The 27254-nt window shown below is 31.0% G+C and overlaps 4 protein-coding genes and 1 long non-coding RNA gene across 7 annotated transcripts; 1 reads left to right on the forward strand and 4 right to left on the reverse strand.

Moving 5' to 3' along the window:
- Positions 1-189: 189 nt before the first annotated feature.
- Positions 190-2753, reverse strand: ODD (2-oxoglutarate-dependent dioxygenase). Its single transcript, NM_001247695.3, is given in 3 exon segments — positions 190-592; positions 1280-1601; positions 2053-2753. Coding segments are annotated over 3 exon segments (1095 nt in total). The 5' UTR covers positions 2571-2753; the 3' UTR covers positions 190-337.
- A 2552-nt stretch (positions 2754-5305) lies between these two features.
- On the forward strand, positions 5306-8694 carry LOC109119131 (uncharacterized). The gene is made up of 2 exons (XR_002026349.3): positions 5306-7600; positions 8174-8694. It is a non-coding gene; the product is annotated as an uncharacterized lncRNA (long non-coding RNA).
- A 925-nt stretch (positions 8695-9619) lies between these two features.
- LOC101260513 (UDP-arabinose 4-epimerase 1-like) lies at positions 9620-15037 on the reverse strand. Of its 2 annotated transcripts, none has more exons than XM_019211444.3 (10): positions 15004-15037; positions 12612-12739; positions 12277-12390; positions 12096-12203; positions 11798-11889; positions 11436-11577; positions 11187-11281; positions 10785-10914; positions 10283-10427; positions 9620-10196 (listed from the first exon to the last, which is right to left on the reverse strand). In XM_019211444.3, the coding sequence occupies exons 1-10, from the start codon at positions 15035-15037 to the stop codon at positions 9979-9981; spliced, it is 1206 nt and encodes a 401-aa protein (XP_019066989.3). In that variant the 3' UTR covers positions 9620-9978. The 2 variants fall into 2 exon arrangements, with proteins under 2 accessions (XP_019066989.3, XP_069148471.1); XM_069292370.1 differs by lacking the exon at positions 15004-15037 and adding an exon at positions 13641-13710.
- On the reverse strand, positions 14357-20949 carry LOC101260608 (protein PAT1 homolog 2). 2 transcript variants are annotated; one of them, XM_010315387.4, is made up of 5 exons: positions 20420-20949; positions 19046-19215; positions 18620-18676; positions 17868-17943; positions 14357-17219 (listed from the first exon to the last, which is right to left on the reverse strand). In XM_010315387.4, the coding sequence occupies exons 1-5, from the start codon at positions 20478-20480 to the stop codon at positions 15127-15129; spliced, it is 2457 nt and encodes an 818-aa protein (XP_010313689.1). In that variant the 5' UTR covers positions 20481-20949; the 3' UTR covers positions 14357-15126. The 2 variants fall into 2 exon arrangements, with proteins under 2 accessions (XP_010313689.1, XP_004251557.1); XM_004251509.5 differs by having other exon boundaries at positions 19046-19212; positions 20420-20890.
- A 2105-nt stretch (positions 20950-23054) lies between these two features.
- On the reverse strand, positions 23055-26142 carry LOC101260901 (UDP-glycosyltransferase 82A1). Its single transcript, XM_004251510.5, is given in 4 exon segments — positions 23055-23497; positions 23499-23546; positions 23549-23991; positions 25566-26142. Coding segments are annotated over 4 exon segments (1326 nt in total). The 5' UTR covers positions 26032-26142; the 3' UTR covers positions 23055-23128.
- Positions 26143-27254: the final 1112 nt, after the last annotated feature.

The following is a 27254-nucleotide window of genomic DNA, read 5'->3' on the forward strand; positions in this document are numbered from 1 at the left end:
CTTAGTAGTATTTCACTCATTAATTAATAGAAAGAAAATATAATCCGTTCAAAGCGTGTTTAGAAGAAAGTAATAATAATATAAATAAGTAATTCTCGGAAAACTTTAATATTGCATTTTTTTATTTCTCTCATTATTATCATACGTTGAAAATAATATTAAAATTATAAAATTGCAATAAATACGTAATAAATAATCTCACATTCTTATTTCTTATATCAAACAAAAACAAATACAAAAGTACAAATGCAACATCTTTTTATTCTTAAGGTAGATAATCTTTTTTTTTTTTGGTTAAACAAAAAAAAACATTATTTTTACTCCAACATATCAAAATTCATATTATTTTGTAGTGAGACAAATTAGAATTGCCATCAAGTCCTTTTTTATTAGAATATTCAAAGAAGTCCTTCATTGTTGTTGATCTATACTTTGGAGGATTATCTTTTGATAATAATTCCTCAATTGGTCCATAAATTCTAGAAGTTGAAAATGGCCCTGTGCTGAAGAAACTTGCTATTGATATTCTTGGACCAATTGTATTTGCCAATACTCTGTGAACTACGCTCTTATATTTGTCATTCGATATAAGCTGAAAAGTCAAAAATGAGATAAAACATTATAAGTTTATAATAACTTACTCATTAAAAGAGATATTTATATTTATTCTAAAAATTTCATCGATGATCACTCAATTTTTGGTTCATTATACCGAAATTACTACGAAAAAAATAACATAATTAAGTCTATAGGTCAAACAACATTCGGTAACGTCGAGAAAATGCTAAATAAGTTATCCTAGATAGTCGTCCACCCAACTAATTTAACTCAAAATAGTCGGTCGATATATAATATATAGACATACTGCATAAATATGTCCTCATTTCACATTTATGCCCTTCAACTTTGGGAGTGCACAAGTAGACACTTAAACTTGTATAAAATTAAACAAAATAGACACAAACGTCCTACATGACACCTAACATGAAAATTTGTGTCTTACGTGGTGTTCTACGTGTATTGTGACACGTAGGACTCGTGTGTCTATTTGTTCAACTTTATACAAGTTTAAGTGCTTACTTGTGCACACTCAAAGTTGGAGGGCATAAATATAAAATAAGGTTAAGTTGAAGGGTGTATTTATGTATAATCTATATATAATATGTGTATTACCATGTATAATGAGTGTTACCTTACGTATACTGACTAGAAAAAATATACGTTATATCTATCTGGCTATTCGTGTAAAGATCCAATACGAGTAAAAAGAACACTTTACCTGAAGAATGTCACCAATATTGACAACTAAAGCTCCATGAGTAGGAGGAACATCAACCCATTGATTCTTGTGAAGAACTTGAAGTCCACCAATATCATCTTGCAAAAGCACTGTGAAAAAATCATTATCAGCATGTCTACTTGTGCCAATTGCAATTTCTGGTTGTGGACATTTAGGGTAGTAATTGCACAAAATGCCTAGTCCCTCAGCACATCCCATTTCTTTGAGATGGTTTGGTTTTAAACCAAGTCCTTCTGAAAATAATTCAAGCAATGTGTATCCCAAATTCATCACATAATTTGAGTACTCAATTGTGATTTCCCTACAACAATGAAAAAAGTAGTTGTTAAATTTGAAGTTCTACTACCAAATCTCTGTATAAACATGTCGTTTGTCTAGATGTTATTTGACTGGTATAATGAAATGATATCAAGAAAATGTATAATATAATGTAACACCATAACATGAAAATCAATTTAATGAAATATTATTATAATACATTTTTAATTAATAATAATATAAATAATACTAATGGCTGTAACGTATTGTTCATTATATAATTGACATGACATATTAGACATGTTATGAGAAGGCAATGGTTGTTAAATAAAAGCACTAAAGTACTAATGATTGACTTATTTTTTAATTTATCATTATGGTCAATGTTTTTTTTTTCAAGAAAAAGGTATATTAGTAGCATTCATGGTACCTAATAGTATAATATATTTTTTTGATTGTCGGTATATATAAGTTAAATTTCATAGAAAAAGTACCTGCATGTCTCGGGGATTTCCTCGGGAGTAGCAGGATTAGGAGCCATGACAGAGTAAAGTGAGTCTCTCCAATTTGCTGCAAGAGATTTCTCACTAAATAGATCAAAATTGCAATTGTACATAACTTTCCTTGCAATATCTCGACTATAGTATGGCTTTTTAACGTCGATATCTTGATCGTGAAAACGTCGTGCCCCACGCAACATTTCGTCTAGGACGGGGACGGGGATACCATGATTGATAACTTGAAAGAAACCCCATGTCTCTGATGCTTCTTGAATTTGTTTCACTATCTCTTTGTTGTTAATGCTGATGTTTTGGAGGTCTATTAAAGGGAAAATGAAATGTGTATTTTTGGGATTTGTGGTTTTATTTTCTAAGGCCTCTGGATGAATGAATATTTGAGGTACTTTAGTAATTCCACTATCAATAAGTCCTTTGACACCTGCTTTTGTGTCATCAAAGGCTTTTAGTTCACTTGTTTTGTCATAGCTTTGTTGTGTGTTGGAGGTTGTCATCAGTATTGAAATCTGCTTTTTAGAAGAGCAAAAACAAATAAATCTGTTGATTGAGATCACAGAGAACTCAAACTTAAACTTTCGAACCGATCCTTAAGAGAGAACAAACAAGTACTTCAATTAAAGATGTCTAAAAAAGGTAATAAAAAGATAAGAAACACAAATTTTTGTAATGGTAAAGATAGATTTAGATTTTAGTTTAGTATCAACATAATATAGTGACAATTTTTCTTGGAGACCAAGTATGGTCCTTTTTATTTAAAAAAATAAGCATAATATAATATATGAGGGACCATGGGTTTGGTGGTGTGCTTGGACATCAAGTATATATGGTCCTAGTCAAAAGTTCTTGTTTTTAATAATATTAATTTAGTGTACGTGTTTTGCATGTGTATCAATATATTGCTTAATTAATATTTTAAAAAATGTATTAATTATGACATAATTAAATGTAACACTAATATTAGTTTGATGGGGATTGACATGACGCAACATGATCACTTGAATCAATTTCTTGTTGGGAAAACTTTATTTCTTAGCCATGTGGCTAGCTCGTTGTTGGCCAAGAGCATAGGGGTGTTTGAGACTCTTAGTTGGCAAAAGGAACGGTTCATTAGAATGAGGTTGGTTGAGGAAACTGATACTCTACTCGTGAAACAATGTCTAGAAGAAAATTTGGTGAATTACTCTTATTTTGATTCTTTAATTTTTTATTATAAAACTCTTATCAAGGGTTACATTTTCACTCTTTGTCGTCTGTTGAGAAATCAGCGAATCAGGTTACTCATTATCTTACTAGACCATCTGTTTATGTGTCTGGTTCTATGAAGTGAGATACTAGTCCTCCGTTTCTTATTATTAATTTACCTGTTTTCGATTGAAATAATACATAAGAGTATAATTTAATCCAGTATTTTTTTTCTTCCGTTTTTTTATTTTTATTTTAAATGTTTGCTTTGTTGAACAAAAGCTATAAATTGTGGAAGAAAATATAATAACCACAAAAAAAGAAAAGGAAAAAAAAATGGAAAGAGACCTAAAGTCAACAAATAAAATTATCAGACTAAATAAAAAGTTTCAACAAATATACTTTACTCCTTATACTAATTGCAAAGTACAAATGTGATATTATTTCCGTAAGAGATAAATCACAATTTATTTATTATTATTTTTATTTAAATATATTTAAAAACATTATTTTAATTTCATATTTAAATTCCATAGTGAAACAAATTAGAATTATTATCAGATCCTTTTTTGCTAAAATATTTAAAAAAAGTCTTTTAATGTTGTTGCTCGATATTTTAAAGGATTATCTTTTGACAATAACTCCTCAATTGGTCCATAAATTCTAGAAGATTCCACTAGCCCTGTGCTGAAGAAACTTGCTACTGATATTTTTGGACCAATTTTATTAGCCAAAACTTTATAATCTACGCTTTTATAATTGTTATTTAATATAAGCTGAAAAATAAAAAATCGAACGATACTTAATAAGTTAATAATAACTTACAATAACTTATCCAAAGGTGATTTTTATATCAATGCTATAAATTCCATCAATGATCAGTTAGAAAGAAGGGAGGTGAGCGAGAAATACAAACATTCGAAAACATAAAAAAGAAATAGAAAACTGTTAAATTTGATTGTGAAAAACACAATAGGATGTCACACATGTATAAATTTGTAACATATATATAGTCATGTCAACAATTCACCTTACATTATTTGTGTGACACCACTTTAAATTATCCATGATACATAAAAGATCATTTTTTCCATTTCAAAAATTAATATTATAAGTTTAACATAATAAAATAGAAATTAAATAAACGCAAATTAAAAATAAGACAGTTCAATATACATAACATTCTATGTTTTAAAAAAACCTAATAGGAACACACCCTTAATTAAAGAAGTGTTATGTAAGTTATATTGTTTGGATGACTCTTCAAAAAAAATTATCGCATTTATATTAGATTCTCAAAATTAAGATGCACTATTTTTGAGGATTTGTCATGCATTTGGTAACATAATAAACGTAAAACATCATGTATGATATAAAATATTATGTAGGATTTTACGTAGGACGTGTGTATTTATTTGTGGAGTTTTATACAAATTTAATCGAAGTATGAGAAAGATGAAGTGGACACCACAGTTTTTTTAGAAAAAACATTTCACTATAATGGTGTAATTTTCTTCAGGACCGACTTTTATATGTATATTAATTAATTATATAGCTACTGACATAAAAGATGATCTTTAGTAACAATTAATTAACAACAATAATTGCTATTAAATATGTTTTTTAGTGGTAATTAACAGTTTAACACTAATTATAAATGTCTCTAAAACCTATAGCGATATTGAATTTAATGACAATTAACTAATGCTCCTTGTTAATGTACATATATATTTTATTGCCACTAAAAATTGTTCTCGTTGTTGTGAGTCTATATAACAATATCGCGCTATAACAATCAATAAAATACATGTTGGTGGTGAGAGGTGACACGTATATATCCTGTGAAATTAGTCGAGTGTGCGAAAGCTAAATAAAACACCATGGCTATCAAAGCAAAAAAACCAAAAATATTTCACTATAACAATTTAATTTTCTTCGGAAGGTGACATACATTTCGTAAAACTAATCAACATGCACAAAAATTGACTCAAACACCACGATTATAAATTAAAAAAAGAATTAATTCACTATTATAACATGAGCCTAAGTTTCTTTGGAATCAACTTTCACATGTATATAAAAATTATATAGCCTCTATAACAATATTATCTCGTTATAACAATAAAAAAAATATTCAGACAAACGATGTTACCCGCATGTCTCAGGTAATTCCTTAGGCTTAGCTGGATTAGGAGTCATGATAGAGTATAAAGTGAGTCTCTCCAATCTGCTGCAAAAGATTTCTCACTAAACAACTCAAAATTACAATTGTACATGACCTTTCTCGTAACATCTCGACTACAGTATGGTTTTTTAACGTTGATATCTTGCTCGTGAAAACGTCGTGTTCCACGTAACATTTCGTCTAGGACGAAAAATTGGAATACCATGATTGATCACTTGGAAAAAAACCCCATGTCTCTGATGCTTCTTGAATTTGTTTCACTATTTCTTTGTTGTTTTGAAGGTCTATTAAAGGGAAAAATGAAATTTGATTTTTTGGGATTTTTTTCTAAGGAATTATGTAAATGGATGAATATTTGGGGTAGTTTAGTAATTCCACAATCAATATTTGGGGTAGTTTGGTAATTTACTAAATTTGTCATATTTTTGTTGTGTGTTATTGGAGGTTTCCATCTAGTTTTCGAAGATAGTGCGGTGAGGTGACTGAGATTTTTCCGTTTTAAATAGAATAGAAATTTTAATTTCAAATTTTTTAATCTTTATATAGATCTAAAACAAATATATATTTTAATATATCTATATATAATTGAGATTTTTTTTAATTTTAAGTAGATCTCAAATTTTGATTAGTTTGAATATATGGTAAAGTACAACGTGTGAAGGACCATGGAATTGCTAGAATTTCTTAATTTTTGTTTTATAATATATAGTTGAAATTAATTAATAAGCATATCTTATTTTTAGTCATGATTTTCCTATAACTTTGTTTAATTCCTTAATTAATTAATTAATGATAAAAAAAAAAACTCGTCGCGGAAATATTTTTATTTTTTAAAAGATTTATTACATTTTAATTATCAATTATTTTATTTTTTAATCTGAATTATCACTATCTAAATATTAAAACATATCTAGTTAGTTGAGTAGATAATAATTTAAAGGATTCCAGATGGAAAAAAATAATAATAACTAATAGTTGGCATCCATAGTCATCAAGTTTCGATAGATCTTGAATTCGTAATTGATAATTTCGATAAATATGTTTTAATATATAGAAGAATACAATTTACCTTAAATATAAGCTAACAATAAATATGATTAACACTGCAGTACTTAATTGTACGATATGTTATGTAAATTATATTATTTATATTTTATTCATATTTAATTTTGTTTTATCTTGTCAATATTTGGGAATTAATTGATATAATGTTAGGAGAACTATAATTATAGAAAAGGAATTTAACTGTTATCTTTATTTATCTAAATTATTTCTTGAGTGAATATCGAATATCACATATCTATTATTAATATCAATAACTTCGATTTAATTTAATCCTATGATCAACTAGGCAATAAATCAAAGCATGTCACAAATATATGGATCTCCAATATATAGTAATATACATCCCATAAAATCTGCCTTAAAAGAAGATTTTTTTAAAATAATGATATTTATTATAATTCTGAATATTTGATAATTACATTGTTGACTTTTTTCTATATAAATATAATTGGGTGATCAATAATATTAGGAAAATGATTTTTGGAGTAGAATAGGGATATTTAAAACAATTCACATGATATTTGTGGTAGTGCTATAATCTAAGTAATTAGTATATTTGAATACTTATGTAATTATTATTGTATTTATAATCTTATATACAATATATACCATTATATTTCTATATCTATATATATACACATAAAAAACAATGTCATTATAAGGGTAAAACTAAATGCTTAAAATTAAAGAATTTTCTAAAAAAAAGTCATTTTTTAGAACATAATTTTTTTAAAAAAAGTTATATAAAATGAAACAATATTTTTTCTTATTTTTGATGATATTTTTTAGAGCCATTGATTCATATAAATGGTTACCCTTTAATTAAGGGACTATGTTCTAAGAGAAACTCACAAAGTATAACCAACTTCTTTTTATATTTATGTCTTAAACATTTTTTTTTCATTAATTCCTGTTATTTTATATTCATTAATTTATATATATTCTTTACTTTTTAAACTGAAATTGATATATATTTGTAGATTATTAGAGTTAAAAAAAAATAAAAAGATGGCACAAATGGTAAAACCAGCTGATCAAAAGTTCTCACAACATGATCAAAACATGGAAGATGGACATATAAATAAAATACAAGTAAGATTCCCATTATCGATTTACTCAGATCTCTCTTATAAAATTACACTGAATCCATTAATGTTATTTATATTGTTAAATTTTATTTTTTTTACTTTGAAGATTTATTTTCATAATTAAGAAGAAAGATCTAGAATATAAATATTATGGATTTTAAATCTTACAATAACTAATTCAAATTGCATTCTAACTTTAAAATTTATAGTGAGTTTCTTAATGTAAATATAAGGAAAAATGCACAAGTATCCTCTCAATCTATGCCTGAAACTTCAGAGACACACTTATACTATACTAAGGTCTTATTACTCCCTAAACTTATTTTATAAGCAATTTTCTATCCTTTTTGGGCATACGTGGCACTATCTTGAGGAAAAAAGCCAACCAGCATTGGTCCCACAAAATAGTGTCACGTAGGCCAAAAAAAAGATAGAAAATTATAAATAAATAAGTTTAGTAGGATAATAGATTTCTTGTGCCATGTCTATAAATTCATGATATTTAAATCGCACGATATACGATGTAATAACTTTTACCGTTACGTCGAAGCTAATACTAATTATTATTATATGATAGGATGGTCAAATAAATCATGATCAGCTATGTGATTACCTACATGATCAACAGCTGCAGCCCCAAGATGGAGCACAACTTGAAGGCAAAATTGTTGCACTTACTTTGTCACCTAGACATGCCCAAAACCAAGCCATGCACAAGTGATATATCATTTTATTATAAATAAAATCGGTCGATTTTTCATATGATCGATCAATTAAGTAGTAATTATTATCTCAAAAAGCCAAAACATATATATATATATATATATATTATTTGTTTTAATTTTCTTTGAAAAATGACTTTTTGAGATAATATAATGACTATGAGTTGATCAGTGACCATTTGAGAAAAATCAGAACTCGAAATAAAAAAATCGAGAAAGTTGAAAAGGTGAAAATATTATTTTTCACCATATAGGTATTTAGGGTAATTAGTATGCTTACTGCAATGGCGTACGCAAGATTTCGCGAAGCAGTGTTTGTCTATTGTCACAATTTGTATGTGATTTTAAGGTATTTATTTTATATCTTTTTAAAATATATATATATATATATATATATATATATATTAGCTAAATATTCTTTTCAGTTGGTATATTGTGTATCCATATTAATTTTCTTAAAGAAATTATTTATATGTATGTACGAGGTAAATTTTGACGATGCAATATGTTGAAAAAGTGTTATTTGGTATTTTTAAAATTAAAACTCGAGATTATTATTTAAAAATAGAAGGATCTTTTCAATTTTGCCAAATAATGTGATAGACTCTCTATGTAATTATTTGGTATTCTCCATAATTTTTTCAGCTCTCTGTTAATATAAAAAATATTTTTAAGTATTCCGTATTTGAAATTTACTTTGACGACTAAGTTTAGATTCGTTTTGAATAGATTCACCAAAATATAAAGACGGAGCTAAAGGTTTATCTGAATCCTCTACGTCGAGAAATTATACTTTATATAAGAAGTTCATATTTTTTTTCTTGTATAAATTATAGATATCGAATCTCCTTCGTATATTTACTTCCTTATATTTTGAGCTTCTCTGGTGAAAATTTTAACTTCGTGATTGATTGAAAGAGGGCAACACATTTCTTGCCAAGAGGCTCTCCATTTTAAATCCAAATCTTTTATTTTAACAAATAGATACACACATCTTATGTGGTATTCTACGTGATAATAGCTTTCTACGTGGCATTTTATATGTATTATGCCACGTAAGATTCGTGCGTCTACTTATTCAATTTTGTACAAGTTTAAGTCTATCTACTTGTGCAACCCAGAGTTGGAGCATATAAATATGAAATGAGATCAAGTTAATTAAAGAGCACATTTATTTATTACGCCCAATTAATATTACTTTAGTTTTATATATGTCTACTTGTTCAACTTTATACAAGTTTAAACGTATTTATCCTGTGCACACCCAAAATTAAAAAATATAAATATAAAATGAGATCAAATTACAAAACTATCCTTTTTCATTTATGATTACTTAAAGGACGTACAGAAGAAAAAATGAACAACTAATATGAAATGTAAGGAATACATCTTATGACAATCAACAAGATTTTGCAGTTATAAACCTAGCAAACTATCAACTATGATAACATTGTTGACAACACAAAATGAATTTCCAATGCCATTGCACCTCCCATAGGCGTTGGCGGAGCCAGGTTATCGCGAGGGGTATATATATATATGGTTAAGAATGTCCTGACGAATATCCTGGCTCCGTCACTGAGTATGCTAGAGGTATAATGTTATCTATTCAAAACTTAAAAAAGAAATTCATGAGTTCAAATCTTTAACTTATCTACTTTTAGTTGTAACCATTTCTATGTGCCTTTTGCCATCTCCATGCTATTGCTAAGCTCTCTTCAAGCGTGTATCTCGCGATCCAATTCAATTCGTGTCTAATTTTAGAAGGATCACTGTATACTTCAGCATAATCTCCAGGACGTCGAGTGAGGTATTCAACCTTTATGTTAACTCCTGTAGCTCTTTTACAAGCTTCGACGAATTGCTTCACTGAACTGCCTGTAGTAGTAACAACAAGCATCATACAAATGTGAAGTGATTCTTTTTCTTCAACTTAGAAACAGAGAAAGCAAAGGAAAGCAAACCTCTTCCTGTTCCGACGTTGTAGATACCAACTTTACTAGGTCTTGCGTGCTCTAACGCTTTAACATGAGCATCGATTAGGTCAGTCACATCGATGTAGTCTCGTATACATGTTCCATCAGGTGTGCTGTAATCTACTCCTCTTATCTGTAGTTAATTCACAGTATAAATGAAAAGAATACATTGGTACATATTAAGCTAAGGTATGTTGCTCGGACTTTCTGAAAATGTTGTCACGCCTATGTCAGATCCTTAAAAAATGCACTACTACTTTCGAAGGATCCGACATGCACCCCAGCCAGCATTTTGGTGCACTCGTAGATTCGTGATATGCATTTGACAATGTAATGAATTTTTTGCACTATCAATGTATTTTAATCGACTGTAGCAGGTAACCTGTCTTATTTTCCAGGTTATTTACTCGTTATTATCTTAGGGGAGACTTGATAGTGAAGAAAATCGTCAGTGTAGCGTGTGGAAGTTAAACTCGTAGTATATTCTAACCTTCAGCCCTGGAATTATTCCCCTGGCTGCATCAAAACAGGCACCAGATATTCGTCCTTGCTCACGCAATTCAGGTCGAGGAGCTTCTCCTAGCTTTCCTTCAGGGTCTGATCCAATTACATTGAAATACCTGAATTATTTGATTCGAGAATCGTAAGAAATTGGAAACCAAACAAACTTCTTTTCTAGAATACGACGTTTAAGCTATGTGCACTGACAGTATATATATAGCTTTCTTAAAATAGCAACGAATAACAGTAAGGTAAACCTTTATATCAAGTCTTTGAGAAACAGACTGAGAATCTGTTATAACAAGTTAAATTGTATCAATAGTGTGAAAATTCTATACTGTCAGTATATATAACTTAAATCCCGCAGCAAAATATTTATAGCACAAATTACCTTAATATCATGACAGCAATATCAGAAGTTTTTGAGAAGTCCAGTATGATATCTTCAGCCATTTTCTTAGCTTTTCCATTTGGATTTATCGGTGCCTGATTGTTCGAAAGTTAAGTCAGTACACCGGAAAAACTAGAATGGTTCCAAGTTAACACCAAAGGAAGTGTTCTTAACAGACACATAAACTACTATATCGAGAATCAATTTAGCGTAAATTGCTTAATGAGTAACTGTAATGCAGTTACTAACTTGCGGGGTTTCTTCTGTAATAGGCATTTTCTCGGGCTCTCCATACGTAGCACAGGTACTCGAATAGATTAGTGTCTTTACACCATATGTTGCCATTGCCTTAACTAGTAGCAATGTATTCGATGTGATGTTGTGATAATACCTGCAAAATACTCGAGAATATTATTCTTGAAATGAAATATACGTTGCTCAGACTCTCCAGAAACCGTGTTAGATCCTCAAAAAGTGCACCTGTTGACATTTTTGAAGAGTCCGAGCTACGGTGAATGAAATCATTATTTTTGGTGGAAGTATAAAATGCATCAAACTGAACGATTTTATACAGTCGATATGAGTTATAGCTGCGGAATTTTGGTGAGTACCTGAGAGGCTCTTGTGTACTTTCACCAACATATGCAACAGCTGCAAAATGCATCACAGCATCGAATGCATTTCGTTTAAATATCTTGTTAACCTGAGTTACTGGTTAAGGACGAAAACGCCAGCCTATATTTAATTGTGAATCAGTAACTCAATCGAGCTATGGTTGCTCAACGAAAGGTTTAGACCATAAACTTCAAATCCTGACTCCGCCTCTGAATTAGATCAGTAAAAGAGGGATGATGTGAAGTGATCAAGATATATAAACGCGGAAAGATCAAAAGAAAACGTTATGGATACAGCTACTGCATCTCCTAAATCTGCATAAATAAACTGAAGTCGTCCTGGCTCAGGAAACAATTCTTGAAGAACTTTTACAGCGCCCATGTTTCCACGCGAAAGGTTGTCCTGTTCAAAAGAATCCCGAGATTATTATGCACAATTCAAAACTTGATTCGTGAAGGAGGAATAAGTAACTTACCACTATAGTTACGCGGTATGAATCCTTTAGGAGTCGAACAGTAGCATGAGAACCTATAAAGCCAGCTCCTCCAGTAACTAAGACATGAGTTACACCAGGTTCGCGCTGAGCAAACTGAAAATTTCAAATGAAAAAACGACTATTAGACTCATCGCAATCATTATCAAAACGAAAAAAGGTAAAACATTTGGATAAGAAAAAACTGTATGCTTGAACTAGGCCTGCTTCCGCAAAATATAGTTTTGATATCACTAAGTAAATAGAAGTGCGTTAACGTTCCCTCTATCAGCTTAAGCTTTTAGATGAGATGACTATATGTTTAAACGACATCTAACCTTCATGAAACTACTAAAACCAGGTGATGTTCTGAATATAAGAAAACAAATTGCAGTAATGCCAGCAGCCAAGAGCAGTTTTCTAGTAATATTGTTCCTTCTCTTGGACACCACCAATAAATCCATGCCTGAAAAACGAAAAAACGCGTAAAAGCCTTTAGCATTCCTCGAATATTTTTTCGGGAAAAAGGACAAATATACCCCTAAACAATCGTAAATGGTATACAGATACCCTTCGTCATACTTTTGAGACATTCGTGCTCCTGCCATTCAAAAACTAGAGCATATATGCTCTTCACTCTAACCAAAGACTAAATAGAAACACATGGCGCAATCTTATCCGTTGATAAATCGATGGATAAAATTGTGACACGTGTATGTCTGTTAGTATAAAGAGTATATATGATCTAGTTTTGGACGGCAGGGGCAACAATATCCTGAAAGTATGTATATCTGTTAGTATAAAGGGTATATATGATCTAGTTTTGGACGGCAGGGGCAACAATGTCCTGAAAGTATGACGGAGGGTATTTACATACCATTTACGATAGTTCGAGGGTATATCTGTCCTTTTTCCCTATTTTTTTCACTTCAAACTTCATGATTTTTAGCTGAGAAATTGAAGTGATTCATCTTATATCCATTTGAATCAAACTATAAATGATAGTTCTTCCACATTACACTAATACTTATTCTGACTCGATATTTATATCAAACTAAGCAAATTAACCTTACGGTTAAAAATTAAAGCGGGAATGAATGTATATATGAAAAACACTTATATTGCATTTATTCATCTGGTGTAAACATAGAGTATGAGTAAGTTTTACGTAGTACTACCTTTATCATATTTTACACGATACACTTTGATCGGACATGCATTTTAAGAAAGAACGAACAAACCTTCGAAATTTATGATCTAAAACAAACTAGAGGTAATTGTAGGGACATAGTAAAATGAGAAATCTAAAGCTAAATTATTCTAAATACATAATATAACTTCAATAGGGAACAAAGAATATTAATTACCAGAAAGAAATGATAATAATAAACAAGAGAAGTGATTGAACAAAATTTATAAATATAAATTAAAGAAAACAAGAAGAAAAAAAGAGAAATGATGATGAATAAATGGTGCAAAAATAGATCTAAAGCCTCAAAATAAGGGAATATTAGTTATTTTACAACATTGAATTATCATAATGGAGTCCTGGTCTTCTGGGAATTGAATTGTTGTATGACTATTATCTTTATTACAGTTGACATAAAATGAGGGCATGTACAATTAACTCCTTTTTTAAAAAAATAAGTCTTACAATTATTTTATTTTTTTTTAAAAAAAGTAAAAATGGTGAAAGTCACAAGAGAATATAAAATGAAAGACTCACTCCTTTCTTACACATTTCAACTTTAAATACTCTTATTACCATTATCCCCGGTTAGTTTTACAAATCTTCAAAATTTTTCATTTTCACGCATCAGATTAACGTATCTTACACATCAGATTAATGTATCTCGCGTATCAGATTAATATATCACGTATAAAATGTAATGTATATTACATAACAATTAATATATCTCGAACAAAAAATTAATGTTGCAGCGCTTATATTATTGTATCAATTTGAGAAATTTCTATAATTATTAACTAATAGTATGCGATTTATGTCCTTTGCCCCCTAACTTGAAGTAATAGTAATATATGATATATGATAAATTGCTAAGTAGCAAAAAAAACACTGCTCTAACATACATAAACTATCGATTTCGATTGGCTGGGAAAAATCCAGCACTTAACAAGACATGCTAACACTGGTAAAAGCTATAATGTTCAGTGGCATATACCTGAACCATTGACAGGGGATGACAAAGTTCAAATCAACTTGGTAAACAATAAAGGGAAATGTTACAGTAAAATAATAGTCATGAACAAGAGCATGTAATTACTGTTACAGTTATCATCCATGTTAAAAGTTTCAAGTCTAGCAAATGTATCCTCCTATCAAACCTGCAGAGTTGAACCATTGAGTCCTATGAGCCAACGTTCACTTCAGGTGAACGAACACCTTCTTCCCCGATAAAGAGAGGGGAGATAGCCAAGTAGGAAATGGCCTGTACATCCTATCTTTCCAGCTTTACTCCAAGTTTACAGAAGAGCATTGAAAAATAAGCTCTTTGGATGAGAAGCACTAAAAGGAGCGACCAATAACCCCATCGCTTTCTAACATTATACACAGTTACGTAAGATGAGACTTGTACGAGGAAGAACAAAAAAGATGAAGAAAAGTTGAAAGGGAAGGAAGGAGAAGGAAAAGGCAGGGAGAAAGGAAAAAGAAACACAAGTTAGAAGAGGAAGAAGGAGCTTTATGCATTAAAATGAAGCCCCACATACCCTTGCTTCTAGCCTTCAACATTTCTACTGGCATGGAGGTAAAGCACGACGTTGTGTTCTGAAAAAAGCAGCCAGATGGTGATCTTGAGAACTATAGGCAGTTGTGGCATCTTAGCATCTCCACTAACAGCTTACAGATTCAGGATTTATTTGTCCACTGCTTACACCATGAGCATTGAATCCAGTTACAGGCATGGACCTCTGAGCAAAATTCAACAACAGCTTCCTCTGGTGTTCATTCGTGTGTGGGAGACTAGCACGTAAGAGTTCGACTGGCATTTCTCTGCTTACAGCTCTTGCAGCTTCTGAACCAATCAGTTCTGTGTTTGACTGGGCTGGTGACATGAGCGATTGCATTATAGAGTCATACTTACTCAAACAATACTTAGTAAGTAAACCAAAGAAGGCATCAAAAGATGCCTGCCAAAGGGCAGGGTTAGGCATGCTCAAGCCGCTAACAGTCTGAGGATCAGTCAAGAGATGAGTTGCCCTTTCAAGAACAGATTTAAGAATAACAGAGGCTCCATCTCCAGCAGGGCTTCCAAGAGGGCGAAGAGGTGGCTGCTCTGAGGAACAAACAACAGCAGCTAGACAAGCACTAAGCAAATTAAGGTCCATGCGACTTGTACATGCAGAGACAGTTTTTGCAAGTGCAGTGACAGTCTCAGCAGCTTCTAGATCAGGTGGAAAGCCGCCAAACAAAAACCTTAAATGGCGAAAAATTGCCATGCAAACTATTCTTACAAGTTCACTGCCAGGTACAAGAAGCTGAAGATACCTTGAAATGAGTTTCCGGCCTTTTGGAAGAGACACCAACCATAAGAACACAATGTCATCTTTAGGGGTCAGCCCAACTGAACTGCCACTTTTTCCAAGCGGATCAACAAGCTGAAGTGAGGCAGCCATGCCTTCCAACAGAATCTGCCGCTTCCGCTTCAGCTGAACACCACCATCTTGCGGCTGACTAAAATGAAGTAGCCTATTGATGTCATCAACCTCAAGGAGAAGATAAAAACCATCCTCTACTGTAATTCTAGCAGCAAACATTGGTTCCTGCTCCAAAGATTTCTCAGATATCTTCTGATCACCACTGCCATTACATACAAATCCTGGTGGATCATACTCAAGAAGAGGACGAGGCCTGCGGATGAAAGAAAATGAAATTTGCCCCTTAGCATCAACATGGAGGTGAGGCTGTGAGTCTGTACTGTTGCGTGATCGTGAAGGTTGCTCCTTGTTTGGACAAAAACGATGTTTTGACCTCGACTCAGCTGCTTTCTTTGCAAGGCGAGCTTGGTAATAATAGTCGTCCGCATATGGATCATTGCAATGTGTTGCAGGATGCTGCATTTTCAGGATGCTCTCTATTTCATCACCAGTCATGTACTTAGATCTGAACTTGGGAACATTATTCTCACTTTTTTGGCTACTGCCTTCAGAGCTTAGTTTAGAAAAGCGCACATTCTGTCTACCTTTATGTGATGACTTAGATTTTGAATCTCTAAAATCATCCAATCCATGCTTACCCAGGTGGGCAGGAGAAGGAAAGGAATTAAACTGGGAAGGCAGTGCAGAAAAATGAGCTAAAGATGGTTGAACTGAATGATGCAATCTTTGCTGCTGCAGTTGCTGGGAAGAGATTAACAGAGGAGATAACAAACCATTCCGAGGAAATTGATGTGGAGATAAACTATTTAATAGTCTAGAATGATCCCCATGGCTGAGACTCGCATGACTAGTCCAGTGATTTTGTAGACGGGTATCGAGAGAAAGACTGGGAAGTGTCCATTGTGGCATGTTTCCACCATAATGAAGCCCATGAGACAAGCCTGGTAAATGGATATTAGAATTTGACAAAGTAGAGAGATTGGCATTTGAATAGTGAGAGTGAGGTCCAGCAGCAAGAGATGGCATGCTTTGATGATGTGATAAACTGTATGGTGAGGCTTGTAGAGATCTGCCAGCCGGAGGAGGGAGAGAAGTGAAAGATGACTTCGCCACTAAAATGGGTTCGCTTGAGAAGCGCTGAAGTTGTTGTGGTTGCTCAGGATTTGAGGATGTTCTATACAACGGTTTTGACTCTGACAGATGCAGAGGAGATAAATGAGACTGAGAAGACCATCTTTTGCTATCCTGGTAACATTCAGTGTCAGACAAATGCTGATCAAAACAATCAGGAAAATCAGTTTCCTTTGCCCATTCAGCTGCCAATGAACCTGCAAACAATTTCGGTCAATCAAAGAGAGCTACATGGGAACTCATCATTAGAATGACAATCATTAACAATAGATCTAATCTGGCATATATGTTACAAAGGCAATCCAATTTTTCCTAGATAGTCTCACAGTTTTCCTTTTATAAAGACGAAAGATGATAAGGAGATGATTTCAGCATAAGTCAATAACTTTTTGTATTCCCACTTAATTCTCAACACAACCATTTGATAAACAACAACGCAGAGACATAAACACATGTTACACACACATGCAGAGAAAAGGAGTACAAATGTGTAGAAGTCCCAAACTTAGATCCTATTACATTTTGTTGTATACAAGTCGCCAATGTAAAGTAATATGCAAGACGAACAAATAAATACATAATCAAGACAAGAAAAAAAGACTTTGCAGATAACAAAGAAAGAGAAACTTAATGATATTTCAGAAATTTACAGAACTTGGACTAGTGGCCAAATATGCAGGAGAGAAGATACTGTTTAAGGGAATATAATTTCTATTACAAAGTAGCATCAGATACAATTAACAAGAAAATAGTGAATTTCATACAGATATCCCAAGAGATTTTTTTTCAATATAAAATAGTAATATCAGATATTGACTCAAAGATGAAACCACATTTGCACTTACTTTCCCTCGAAAACGATCCTGATCCACGATCACCAATAATTCCTGGATGCCTAGGTCCTGCGACATTTCTGTTCAACTGGAGAAAAGAAAAAAAAATACATAAGCTTTAAAAAATAATATGTTAGGTCGCACCATTGAGACCATTATAGCATACTTGACTTCGTAATGTGCAGAAAAGATCGTAAGGTAAATCGAACACGCGTGCCATGCAAAATCGGGATCTTCAAATTTTAAGATATTTTAAGATATTAATGATCAAGTACATTTGAGACAGCCTTTCCTTTTAGTGCCATTCAGAGTACTAGAAGACTATGTAAATCAGAAAAAGAAAATTATTAGTTCCAAGTACATATGCATAAAAAGCTCTGTTTCTCTTCACCTACGCCTCAAGTTCAATATTTTGCAACAATCAATCATTATCCCCTTCAAAGACAGGAAACTAGTCAGATTGATAGCACAGAATCGCTTCACATTTCTATAGAGAAGATTCTACAATAAAATTCAAAAGCCACAATTACAACACCCTTACTAGTTACTAGTAAGTTGTTTGACTTGCAAGCAAGTTATTCGGGATAAAATAATCCCAGGTTTTTATCCTTATTGCTGATACCAAACGACCCCTTAGAGATCTCAACAAACAACATATGAGCAAATTAACCGGATTTCTACTCAGAATCAAGAACAGATAAAAGAAAATAGCATAAACAGGTATTATAATGAACAGCGCTTAAGAAGGTACACTGTGATCAAACCTTTGAAAATGTAGTTGCCAGATCATCTATGTCAGATAAAGACCCCAAAGCTGATCCCTGAAAATAAAGCAGTATATTAGTATAGGCAGCAAAAGAGGTATAACTACAAAGAAAAGTACAACACGTCAACAGTTTATTTTTGAGAAGGAATACGTCAACAGTTTATGAAAGTAATAAAAAATACAGCATGCTCAAACCACTAAAGGCACAAATTCAGGGATCAGACATAAGCTAAATGCAACTTAATGAGAGTGATATCAAACTCCTGAGCAAGAAGAGAACTAGAGAAGAAAGTGGGTCAAATAAAGATTAAAAAACGAATGTCGTTGTCCAATAGTGGCATGACCGCACTTCTCATCAAAAATCAAACCGTCATTAGGCAAACATTTCATTTCAAATCCAAAAAAGAGTAACAAAAGAACGTACCTCATCTTTTTCAAACAAATGGTACTCATGTGTATCGACATCACCAAATCCACCATCCACCGCGGGAACACAATTGTTTCCTTCTTCCTCTAGACCACCCAATTCAACTTCCTCTCCTATATCTCGACCAAAAAATGCATATTGTGATGCATCGAAGAGAGCATTATCTGCTAAACCAAAGGGAAAAAGTCAAAATTTATACACCCTTTCCACATCAAAAAACAAGCACGGATTTTCTTTCAAATGTAACACAGGAAACTGTAAAGAAAATTGACCATGAACCGAACTCAAACCCTAAAACCTAGCTAGCTCAAGAGTTGAGGATTGCTCAAACCATCCTTTCACCGAATGATGTGGGACTCTTCAACCGAAACACGGATAGAATCAAACAGTATAAGATCATCAAGACAGAAAGAAAAACAAGCGAACAACAATAGCAGCTATGCCTTAACCTCAAACTAATCAGGCTGCTATAAAGATCTTCTATATGCATTCCTCTCAATCTAACAAATTTCAACCAAAGAAAACGCAAAATTGAAAAATGAACTAGTTGAGACGCTATCTGAATCCTCTATATATATTCCATAAATTCTGACTCATCTAAAAAAAACCCACTTATGAAATGAAATAGTTGAATCATCTATATCCATCCCGTAGAGCATCATGCCTGAAAAGAAAAACAAGAGGATAAAAATAGCAACGCCTTAGTCTCAAACTAATCCATTTGCTATATGAATCTTCTTTATTCATTCAGCTCATTCTCCACTAAATTCAACCAAAAGACACACAATTTAAGGATGAACTAGTTAGGTCTCTTTATGAATCTCCTCTATATCTATACCCATTTTAAACTCCCACTTTCCACTTAAGAAACGAACTAGCTGAAACCCATATAATACAAACAGTAACTCAAAATAAAATCCAAGCAGAGCCAAATCGGTTACTCTTCCCTATATGAATCTCCTATTTACATTCAGCTCATTCCCCACAAACTTCAAGAATGCAGTTGGATCTCTATATAAATCCTCTATATAAGTTTCCTCTTATCTTATCCCATTTAACAAACAAAAGCCTCACTTAATAAATGAACTAGCTGAAACCCAGATAGGAATAAAACAGTAACTCAAACAAAATTCAAGCAAAAGCATAATCAACCCCCAAAAATAACAACAAAAAAAAAATAGCAACTTTGCCTTAATCTCAAGCTAATCAATTAGCTAAACAAATCTCATAAATAAACTTCAACCCAATTTAAACAAAAAAAAAATAAACACAATTCAAGAATAAAACTTGGGTCACATCTAAAAAAAAACACAGCTGAATCATCTATTGAAAAAAACCCATTAAAGAATGGAAAAAATGCAGTGAGCTGACCTGAGATGGAGCTGGAAGAGTTAGACAAGTCCATGAAATCTTTGCAATCGGATCTCTCCATAACAATTTAACAAAAATCACACAAAATAAATTGAAAAAAAAATTACAACAAACGTAACCATATGTTCACCGACCCAGATAAGGAGAAAGATTGAATCTTTCACCGAATCAAAGAGAAAAAAACCCTCAAATTTGCTAAAAATGAAAGAAAAAAGCAGAGGTTTTTAGGGGTTTCGAAGAAATACGGAGAGAAAAGACATAGCGTGAATATGCACATTACGTGTTTGGTTAAATGCGTGTGTGAAAGTAAAGGGAAGAAAGAGACTGGAGACTTCCTCTTTGTTTCAATCGCGGTGCATCGGTGAGATTATTTTTATCCTTAATTAAAGCTAAAGTTTTCGAATTTTAGTTTCGTGTGTATAGAGAAAATTCGATATGTTCAAGAGCGTCACACCTATTAATGAGTTTCACATTGTGCCGTTTGTAACTTTATCAGTATTTCAATGTGATTATCAAATAAAAGGTGTGATGATTAATCACATAAAATCTCGTTATTTATCTCATCTTTCGTATCAAACGAGTCATAATAACAATCATTTTTAATATATCGTGCAATATTAATTTATCGTGAAATTCGTAATTTAGTGTTTTTACTAATTTATAATTTTTAAACTTATTTTGACTTGTATTGTTTTAATTTTTTTACAAAATACGTAAATAAACTTAAAAAATATATACTTATTAAACAATTTGAAAATAAGAATTATATTTCAACTTTTGTAAAAGCTCAAGTTACTTCAATTCCAAATAAAAAGATATTAAGGGCTAATTAATTTCTCAATCTTTAGCTCGAAGATAACTTAGTTAATTATAATTGTATAAGTATATGATATGTAAGCAAGATAAATAACTTCGTAAATTAATAACAAATATATATATTATATCATATAAGAAATATAGATAATAGTAACACAAATAATGGATTAATATATATTTATTTTTTTTATCTACGTGATCTTGCAGATATCAAAATATAACTTTTATGATTAAAAAGATTATCTTTATTAATTATTTTTTAATACTTTAGTAATCATTAAAATAATAAACTTTGAAAAAAAGGGCTTAAAGAGATTGGTGGTGGAAATCGATTGATTGTGTCCTTTCATTTTTAGTATTCAACTTGGAATTAGAGATTTTCGTCTATTATGGTCCGAATTCAATGGATCTTAATTTTATATACGTTATATAATGATAATAATAATATATTTTCATTATCTCGTGAAGATAGAGAGATTGTTTCTGAAAGACTATCGGCTTAAGTGTATCAAACTCGAGTAGATGAAGAAAGCATAGTCATTAATAAGAAAAGCAGTGTAAAGTCTACACGAAAAGAATAATAACACACAAATAACAAGAACGTAACTACAAGGGTATGACTAGTTTTACGATTACTATCCTTCTACCTTAATACGCGACAACCATTCCTACCTATCTAGAACTTTGTCATCGGTAATATGAAGTTGCGCATATCCTATTTAATCACCACTACCCTATTTTTTTCGACTTATCTCTACCCCTTCGAGTGTCCTCTACAACCAGCTATTCACTAAAGCGTTAATTCACACACCTCCTTTATACATATCTAAATCATCTTAATCTTGCTTCTCTCATCTTATCCGTCACCTTCGCATATATATTATGTTTAATATTTAATGAAGGTATATGTGGATAAGCTGGTCAGACACCAACTTAATTTCTAAAGACAAAAAGTTTGGTGCCAATTGCTTTCTTAATTTATTACTACTATGGTTTTTTTTTTCTACGGTCATTTGGTGGTTGATTAGAAGAAATATAATATGTGTATTATACTATACATAAGTAATATTCTATTTGATAATTAACTAGAATTATGTATAAAATTAATATGATATTTTATTAAGTTGTGTATGAATTTATATATAATTTTATACGAAATTAAAAAAAAATAATATAAACAATTAAATTTTATAGAACTAATTTAGATATTATCAATATAAAATAAGATATAATATTTTTTATAACTAATTTATATATTATTAATTTACGTAACTCTAATCAACGGATGAAACGAATTATAAATTCCTCTATTGCTACTTGCTCACGTACATCACGGAAAAATCAGAGAGCAATCTTTGGGGTCAGATGAGAAGCACATGATACATTAATTATATAACTATATATTATCAAAAATCATAGGAAACTTTTTTTTTTTTTGTAATTAATAATGGGCAAATTAAATAATGTTAATTGCATATAGATGAGGGAGTAAATTAATATATGTTAGCTAGTTGACTTTGTTCATTTTTAAAAAAAAATTTCTTAATATGGAGCTTGGCTAATTGAAATTTATGTATTATCGAGAGGGCTTATTTATAGGGTCGATTGCGCTTCCAACATGAGTTTTTTTTTACTATATCCAATTTGATTATTTTATTTGTTTGTGTTCAATGTTCAATGAAATGAAGGGAAGTCATAACATAATTGGTAAAGTCATTGTTATATGTTCAAAAGGTTACGAGTTTGATATTTGAAAATAATTTCTTGCAAAAAATACAAGGTAATATTGTATATATAATAGACTCTTGTGATATAATACTTTTTCAAACATTGTGAATGTGTATCAATCATGTATAAATGAAGCATATATTACATTGTTTTGGTATAAAATTTTCACATCCTAACACTAGAAAGGAATGTTGTCAAGTTATCCATAGCTTTACAACTAGCCACTTTCCCCATTGTCATCTCATTTAGCCTATCAATTCTCTCACTCATTCCATCATCCTCCATGACCTTTCTCAATCCTCTTTCCAAATCTTTCACTCCAAAACTGTCAATCCTGACCCCAATTCGCCATTTCTTAACAATATAAAAGCAGTTTACAAACTGATCACCCGCGATCGGGTAACACATCAGTCGTTTCTTAGACTGTATAGCTTCCATCGTCGAGTTCCATCCACAGTGCGTCAGATAACACCCTACGCCTTCATGTTGTAGCACATCCATTTGTGGTGCCCATGACACAATTTTCCCTTGCTTTGAAATCCTCTCCAAATAGCCCTTTTGTAAACCTTGTCTCCATAATGGGCCTAACACCCAAATGAAAGGCCTTTTTGTTGCTTCAAGTGCCAATGCCAAACTATTCACTTTTGCTTCACCAATTGGACTCACCCAACTCCCAAAAGAGATATACAATACTGAATGAACAACTTGTTTATCTAGCCAATTCATGCAACTTAAATCCTCCTCCCAAAAACTTGAACTCTTGATTGTTACATGAGTGTTCAAAGGCCCAATTGGGAGTATTTGTGTGCTAAAATTTGTTGTATTTTGGTCTTTATTATTGTGACATTCTTCTTGAAAAGTGTTTATTAATAACCACTTTAGGGTTTTTGTTCTCTCCATTGTTCTTGTCCAAAACTTGAATCTTGAAATTCTTGCACTTTGATTTCCAATAAGCCATGGTAAATCTTGTGGTCTAATTGTAGGTTGACCAAATAAGTTGCATATTGGATCATTGTGTAATGGACTACCTGTGACATTGTCAATTATAATTAGTCATATAGAATGTTATAAAATATAAACCATACACAATTTTTATTATGAAAAAAAGGGTTCAATTTGGACCTTGTAACGTCTGGATTCGATTAATTCTGTTGTATATGTTCAAATACTTAATAATAAGAACAAGTCATCTTATATTTTTCCTTGACAACATAGTTACACAGTGTAAAATGAGCGGTTTATAGATTAATTTTACATGTTTATTCGAAGATTTTTTAAAAAAATTCATTCTTCGGTGCGCTTTTGATTATTATTTTAAAATTATTCTTAATTAAGAATAATTGAAATAATGGTTATTATTGGTGATATTGCATGTGAACATTAACACATATATCCTTTAATCATGCATGCCAATTTCCAAGTTGAATAAATAAAAAAAAAAGATTAAAAATAGAAACTTTATGAAATAAGTTAATTCTTCAATAAAAATAAATAAAAACATCATTTGATCATGAAAATTCTTATGGTTGACTTTAATATGACATCATGTTAGAATAAGATAGTTGACCTTGATTTAATTACTTTAATTAATTGCTCATTAATCAAATTGTGTTTTTTATTAGATTTAAACAAATAATCAATTGACACATATATAAATCAGCTTCTTGGATTCATAAATTATCTGACTACATATTTCTGTTACAAGTTACTTGCATTAAAGGGCTAAATATATTACTCAATCAAAATATTAATATAGTACTCCTGCTTGATTCAGATTAATGACAAAATTTATTTAGATACTCGAATAATTATTTAATTCAATGAATATTCGAAAATATGATAAAATGTTCTTATACTATTATTTTAAGTTTGGGGGAAAATATTGTGTACGTTCTTCAGCACACGTCTATTAGCATCTCCTTTAATCATACTCATTATACATCAATCGCAATTAAAACAAGTCTGAGGTTTATAACTTATTGGAGCTAATGGTTAATGCATATAATTTTTTTAAAAAATGATACATTTGAAATGGTTAACTTATTTATGTAATGAGCGATACACAAAAAATATTTTTAAATTTGAATAAAAAATATCTAGTAAAAATAGTTTATTAAACTATGCAAGTCATAATATACAGTATAGTATATTAATTATTATTAAATAATCTGATTGTGTTTTTAAGAAATTACAATGATCAAGAAAAATAAAGAAGGATCAATTAAAGAAATAATAATATTTGAATAGATTATTGATTGTGATAGGATGAAATTTCATTTTGTTTTATTAGATGCATTGAGTTTTACGTCGATTAATATTAATTAGTCGATGCTCTAAAGCAGGAATTAATTACTGAGTAAAAAAAATGATTAAAAAAATAAAATTATGTCTACAAAGATCAAACGGAGTTTGTGATAGGAAAAATATGATCTCTTAAAATTTAACCTACAGGTTTCAAGTTTGAGTTGAAAAAGTTCCTTGGAGGAAGCGCTTCTTCTTTTAACAGGTTTTACACGACATTACTCCTAATTAATACGTGAAAACGCGAATATCAGATATCGTGTGAAACAAAACTCGAAAAAAAAAAAAGTATGAACATTACCTGTTTCAGAGATGATTCCATCATGTAACATTTCTGGAATTGAATTAATCAATTTATAAGTAGCTAGCATGGCTGGCCAAAATCCAGCAACATGAACACCACACTTATTAGCAATTTCAATAGCCCATGAAGCAAGCAAATCAACAATCAAACACACAATTCCATCTTCTTGTTGATCTCGAATTATATTTTCGAGCTGACATGGCATGTAATTTTCCATAGACTTTTCTATCGCGAAAAAATCGCGACCTGAAGAAGTTGTTAGTCCATCTTGATCTAGTCCATCTGAAATAGACATGATGGAAATATTCACATCTTTAGAGTCAATTTTTATGAAATTTGGAATTATAACTATTGGATTAATGCCATGATTAACTAGCAATGAAGCTAATTTAAGCATTGGTGTTACATGACCTTGTGCTGGATATGGAATTAGAAATACTTTGGACTTTTTTTTGCATTTCATGGTTTTTTTTTTCTCTCTAAGTTTTTTTTTTTTTTTTGGTTTATAATAACTCTTATAAGGGATTCACTATGCTATTCATAATATATAGTTTTTTTTGGGGGTGTGTGTATTTTATATTTGGGTAGGGTGGGGGGTTTAGACAAAGTGGTAGAGTAGGGGTGGAGGGAGGGAGTTAAATTAATATTTTTATCGAAAAATTATATCGTGCAAATTGGATTAGGATAATATCTTTTAGTTATATAAAAATTGTTGAATTCTACTCGACGATGTAACTATTTTTTATTTGATTGAAGTTTATGAGTTTGAGATATAGAAAAAGAAAGTTATTTGATTCTTGATAAATAAATCATTACTTATACTGTAGAAATCTATTTTTACAAAATTCGTAAATAAAATTTTATCTCTATATCTAATTATAATATTTTAAATAAATTTCTAATTCCGTCACTTCGGATTACTTTGCTTTTGCAAGTGGCTTACGCAATTGGATTTCTATTTGCATGTGGCAACTTGCTTACAAAAAAGGAAATTAAAGCTTAAACAAACATTAGAGAATTAATTAATTATTGATTAATGTGAATGATTATAGAAAAAGGTTACTATTAGGCACAATAGCACTAAAAGGTTATTAATGATATTAATTACTCTTACCGTCCACTAATATTTTGTTCATTATACTAAAAAATAGATGTCCATCAAAATTTGTCTACTTTATGAAATTCATAAATTATTTTACAGTTAGTTTATAATTTTATTTTTATTATTAATTATAGTCATTTCCCTATTTTGCTTTTTTAAAGACATTATATTTATTATATTCAAAAAGTGATTTAATAAAATTATCCTTCTATTTATAGTTTCTTAAGAGGTGTGTCAAGTCAATATTGGACAACTATTGTTGGACAAAAGAAGTAGTTATGATTCTTAATCAGAGATATCGAGTTCGAACCCGGCATATGGAGAAAATCCTTTTGAGAGTGTCATCTCTAAATGGGCCCTGTCTTGCGCGATTCGAATTTAATCGCGATTTCAATGATGAGCCAAAAAAACTAACTAATAATGACATGTTTGGCTAAATTTCCCACGAGTTAAAAGTGTTTATTTTATTTGATGTGTACGTTTATTAGTTTTTTTTTTCTATATGAATAGTTACAAAAGTCATTTTCCAGATTTTGAAAAGACTTTTTTTTAAAGCACTTTTGAAAGTTTGATCAAATATCAAA

This window comes from Solanum lycopersicum, chromosome 12, assembly GCF_036512215.1.
Source record: "Solanum lycopersicum chromosome 12, SLM_r2.1".
Lineage (NCBI taxonomy): Eukaryota > Viridiplantae > Streptophyta > Magnoliopsida > Solanales > Solanaceae > Solanum > Solanum lycopersicum.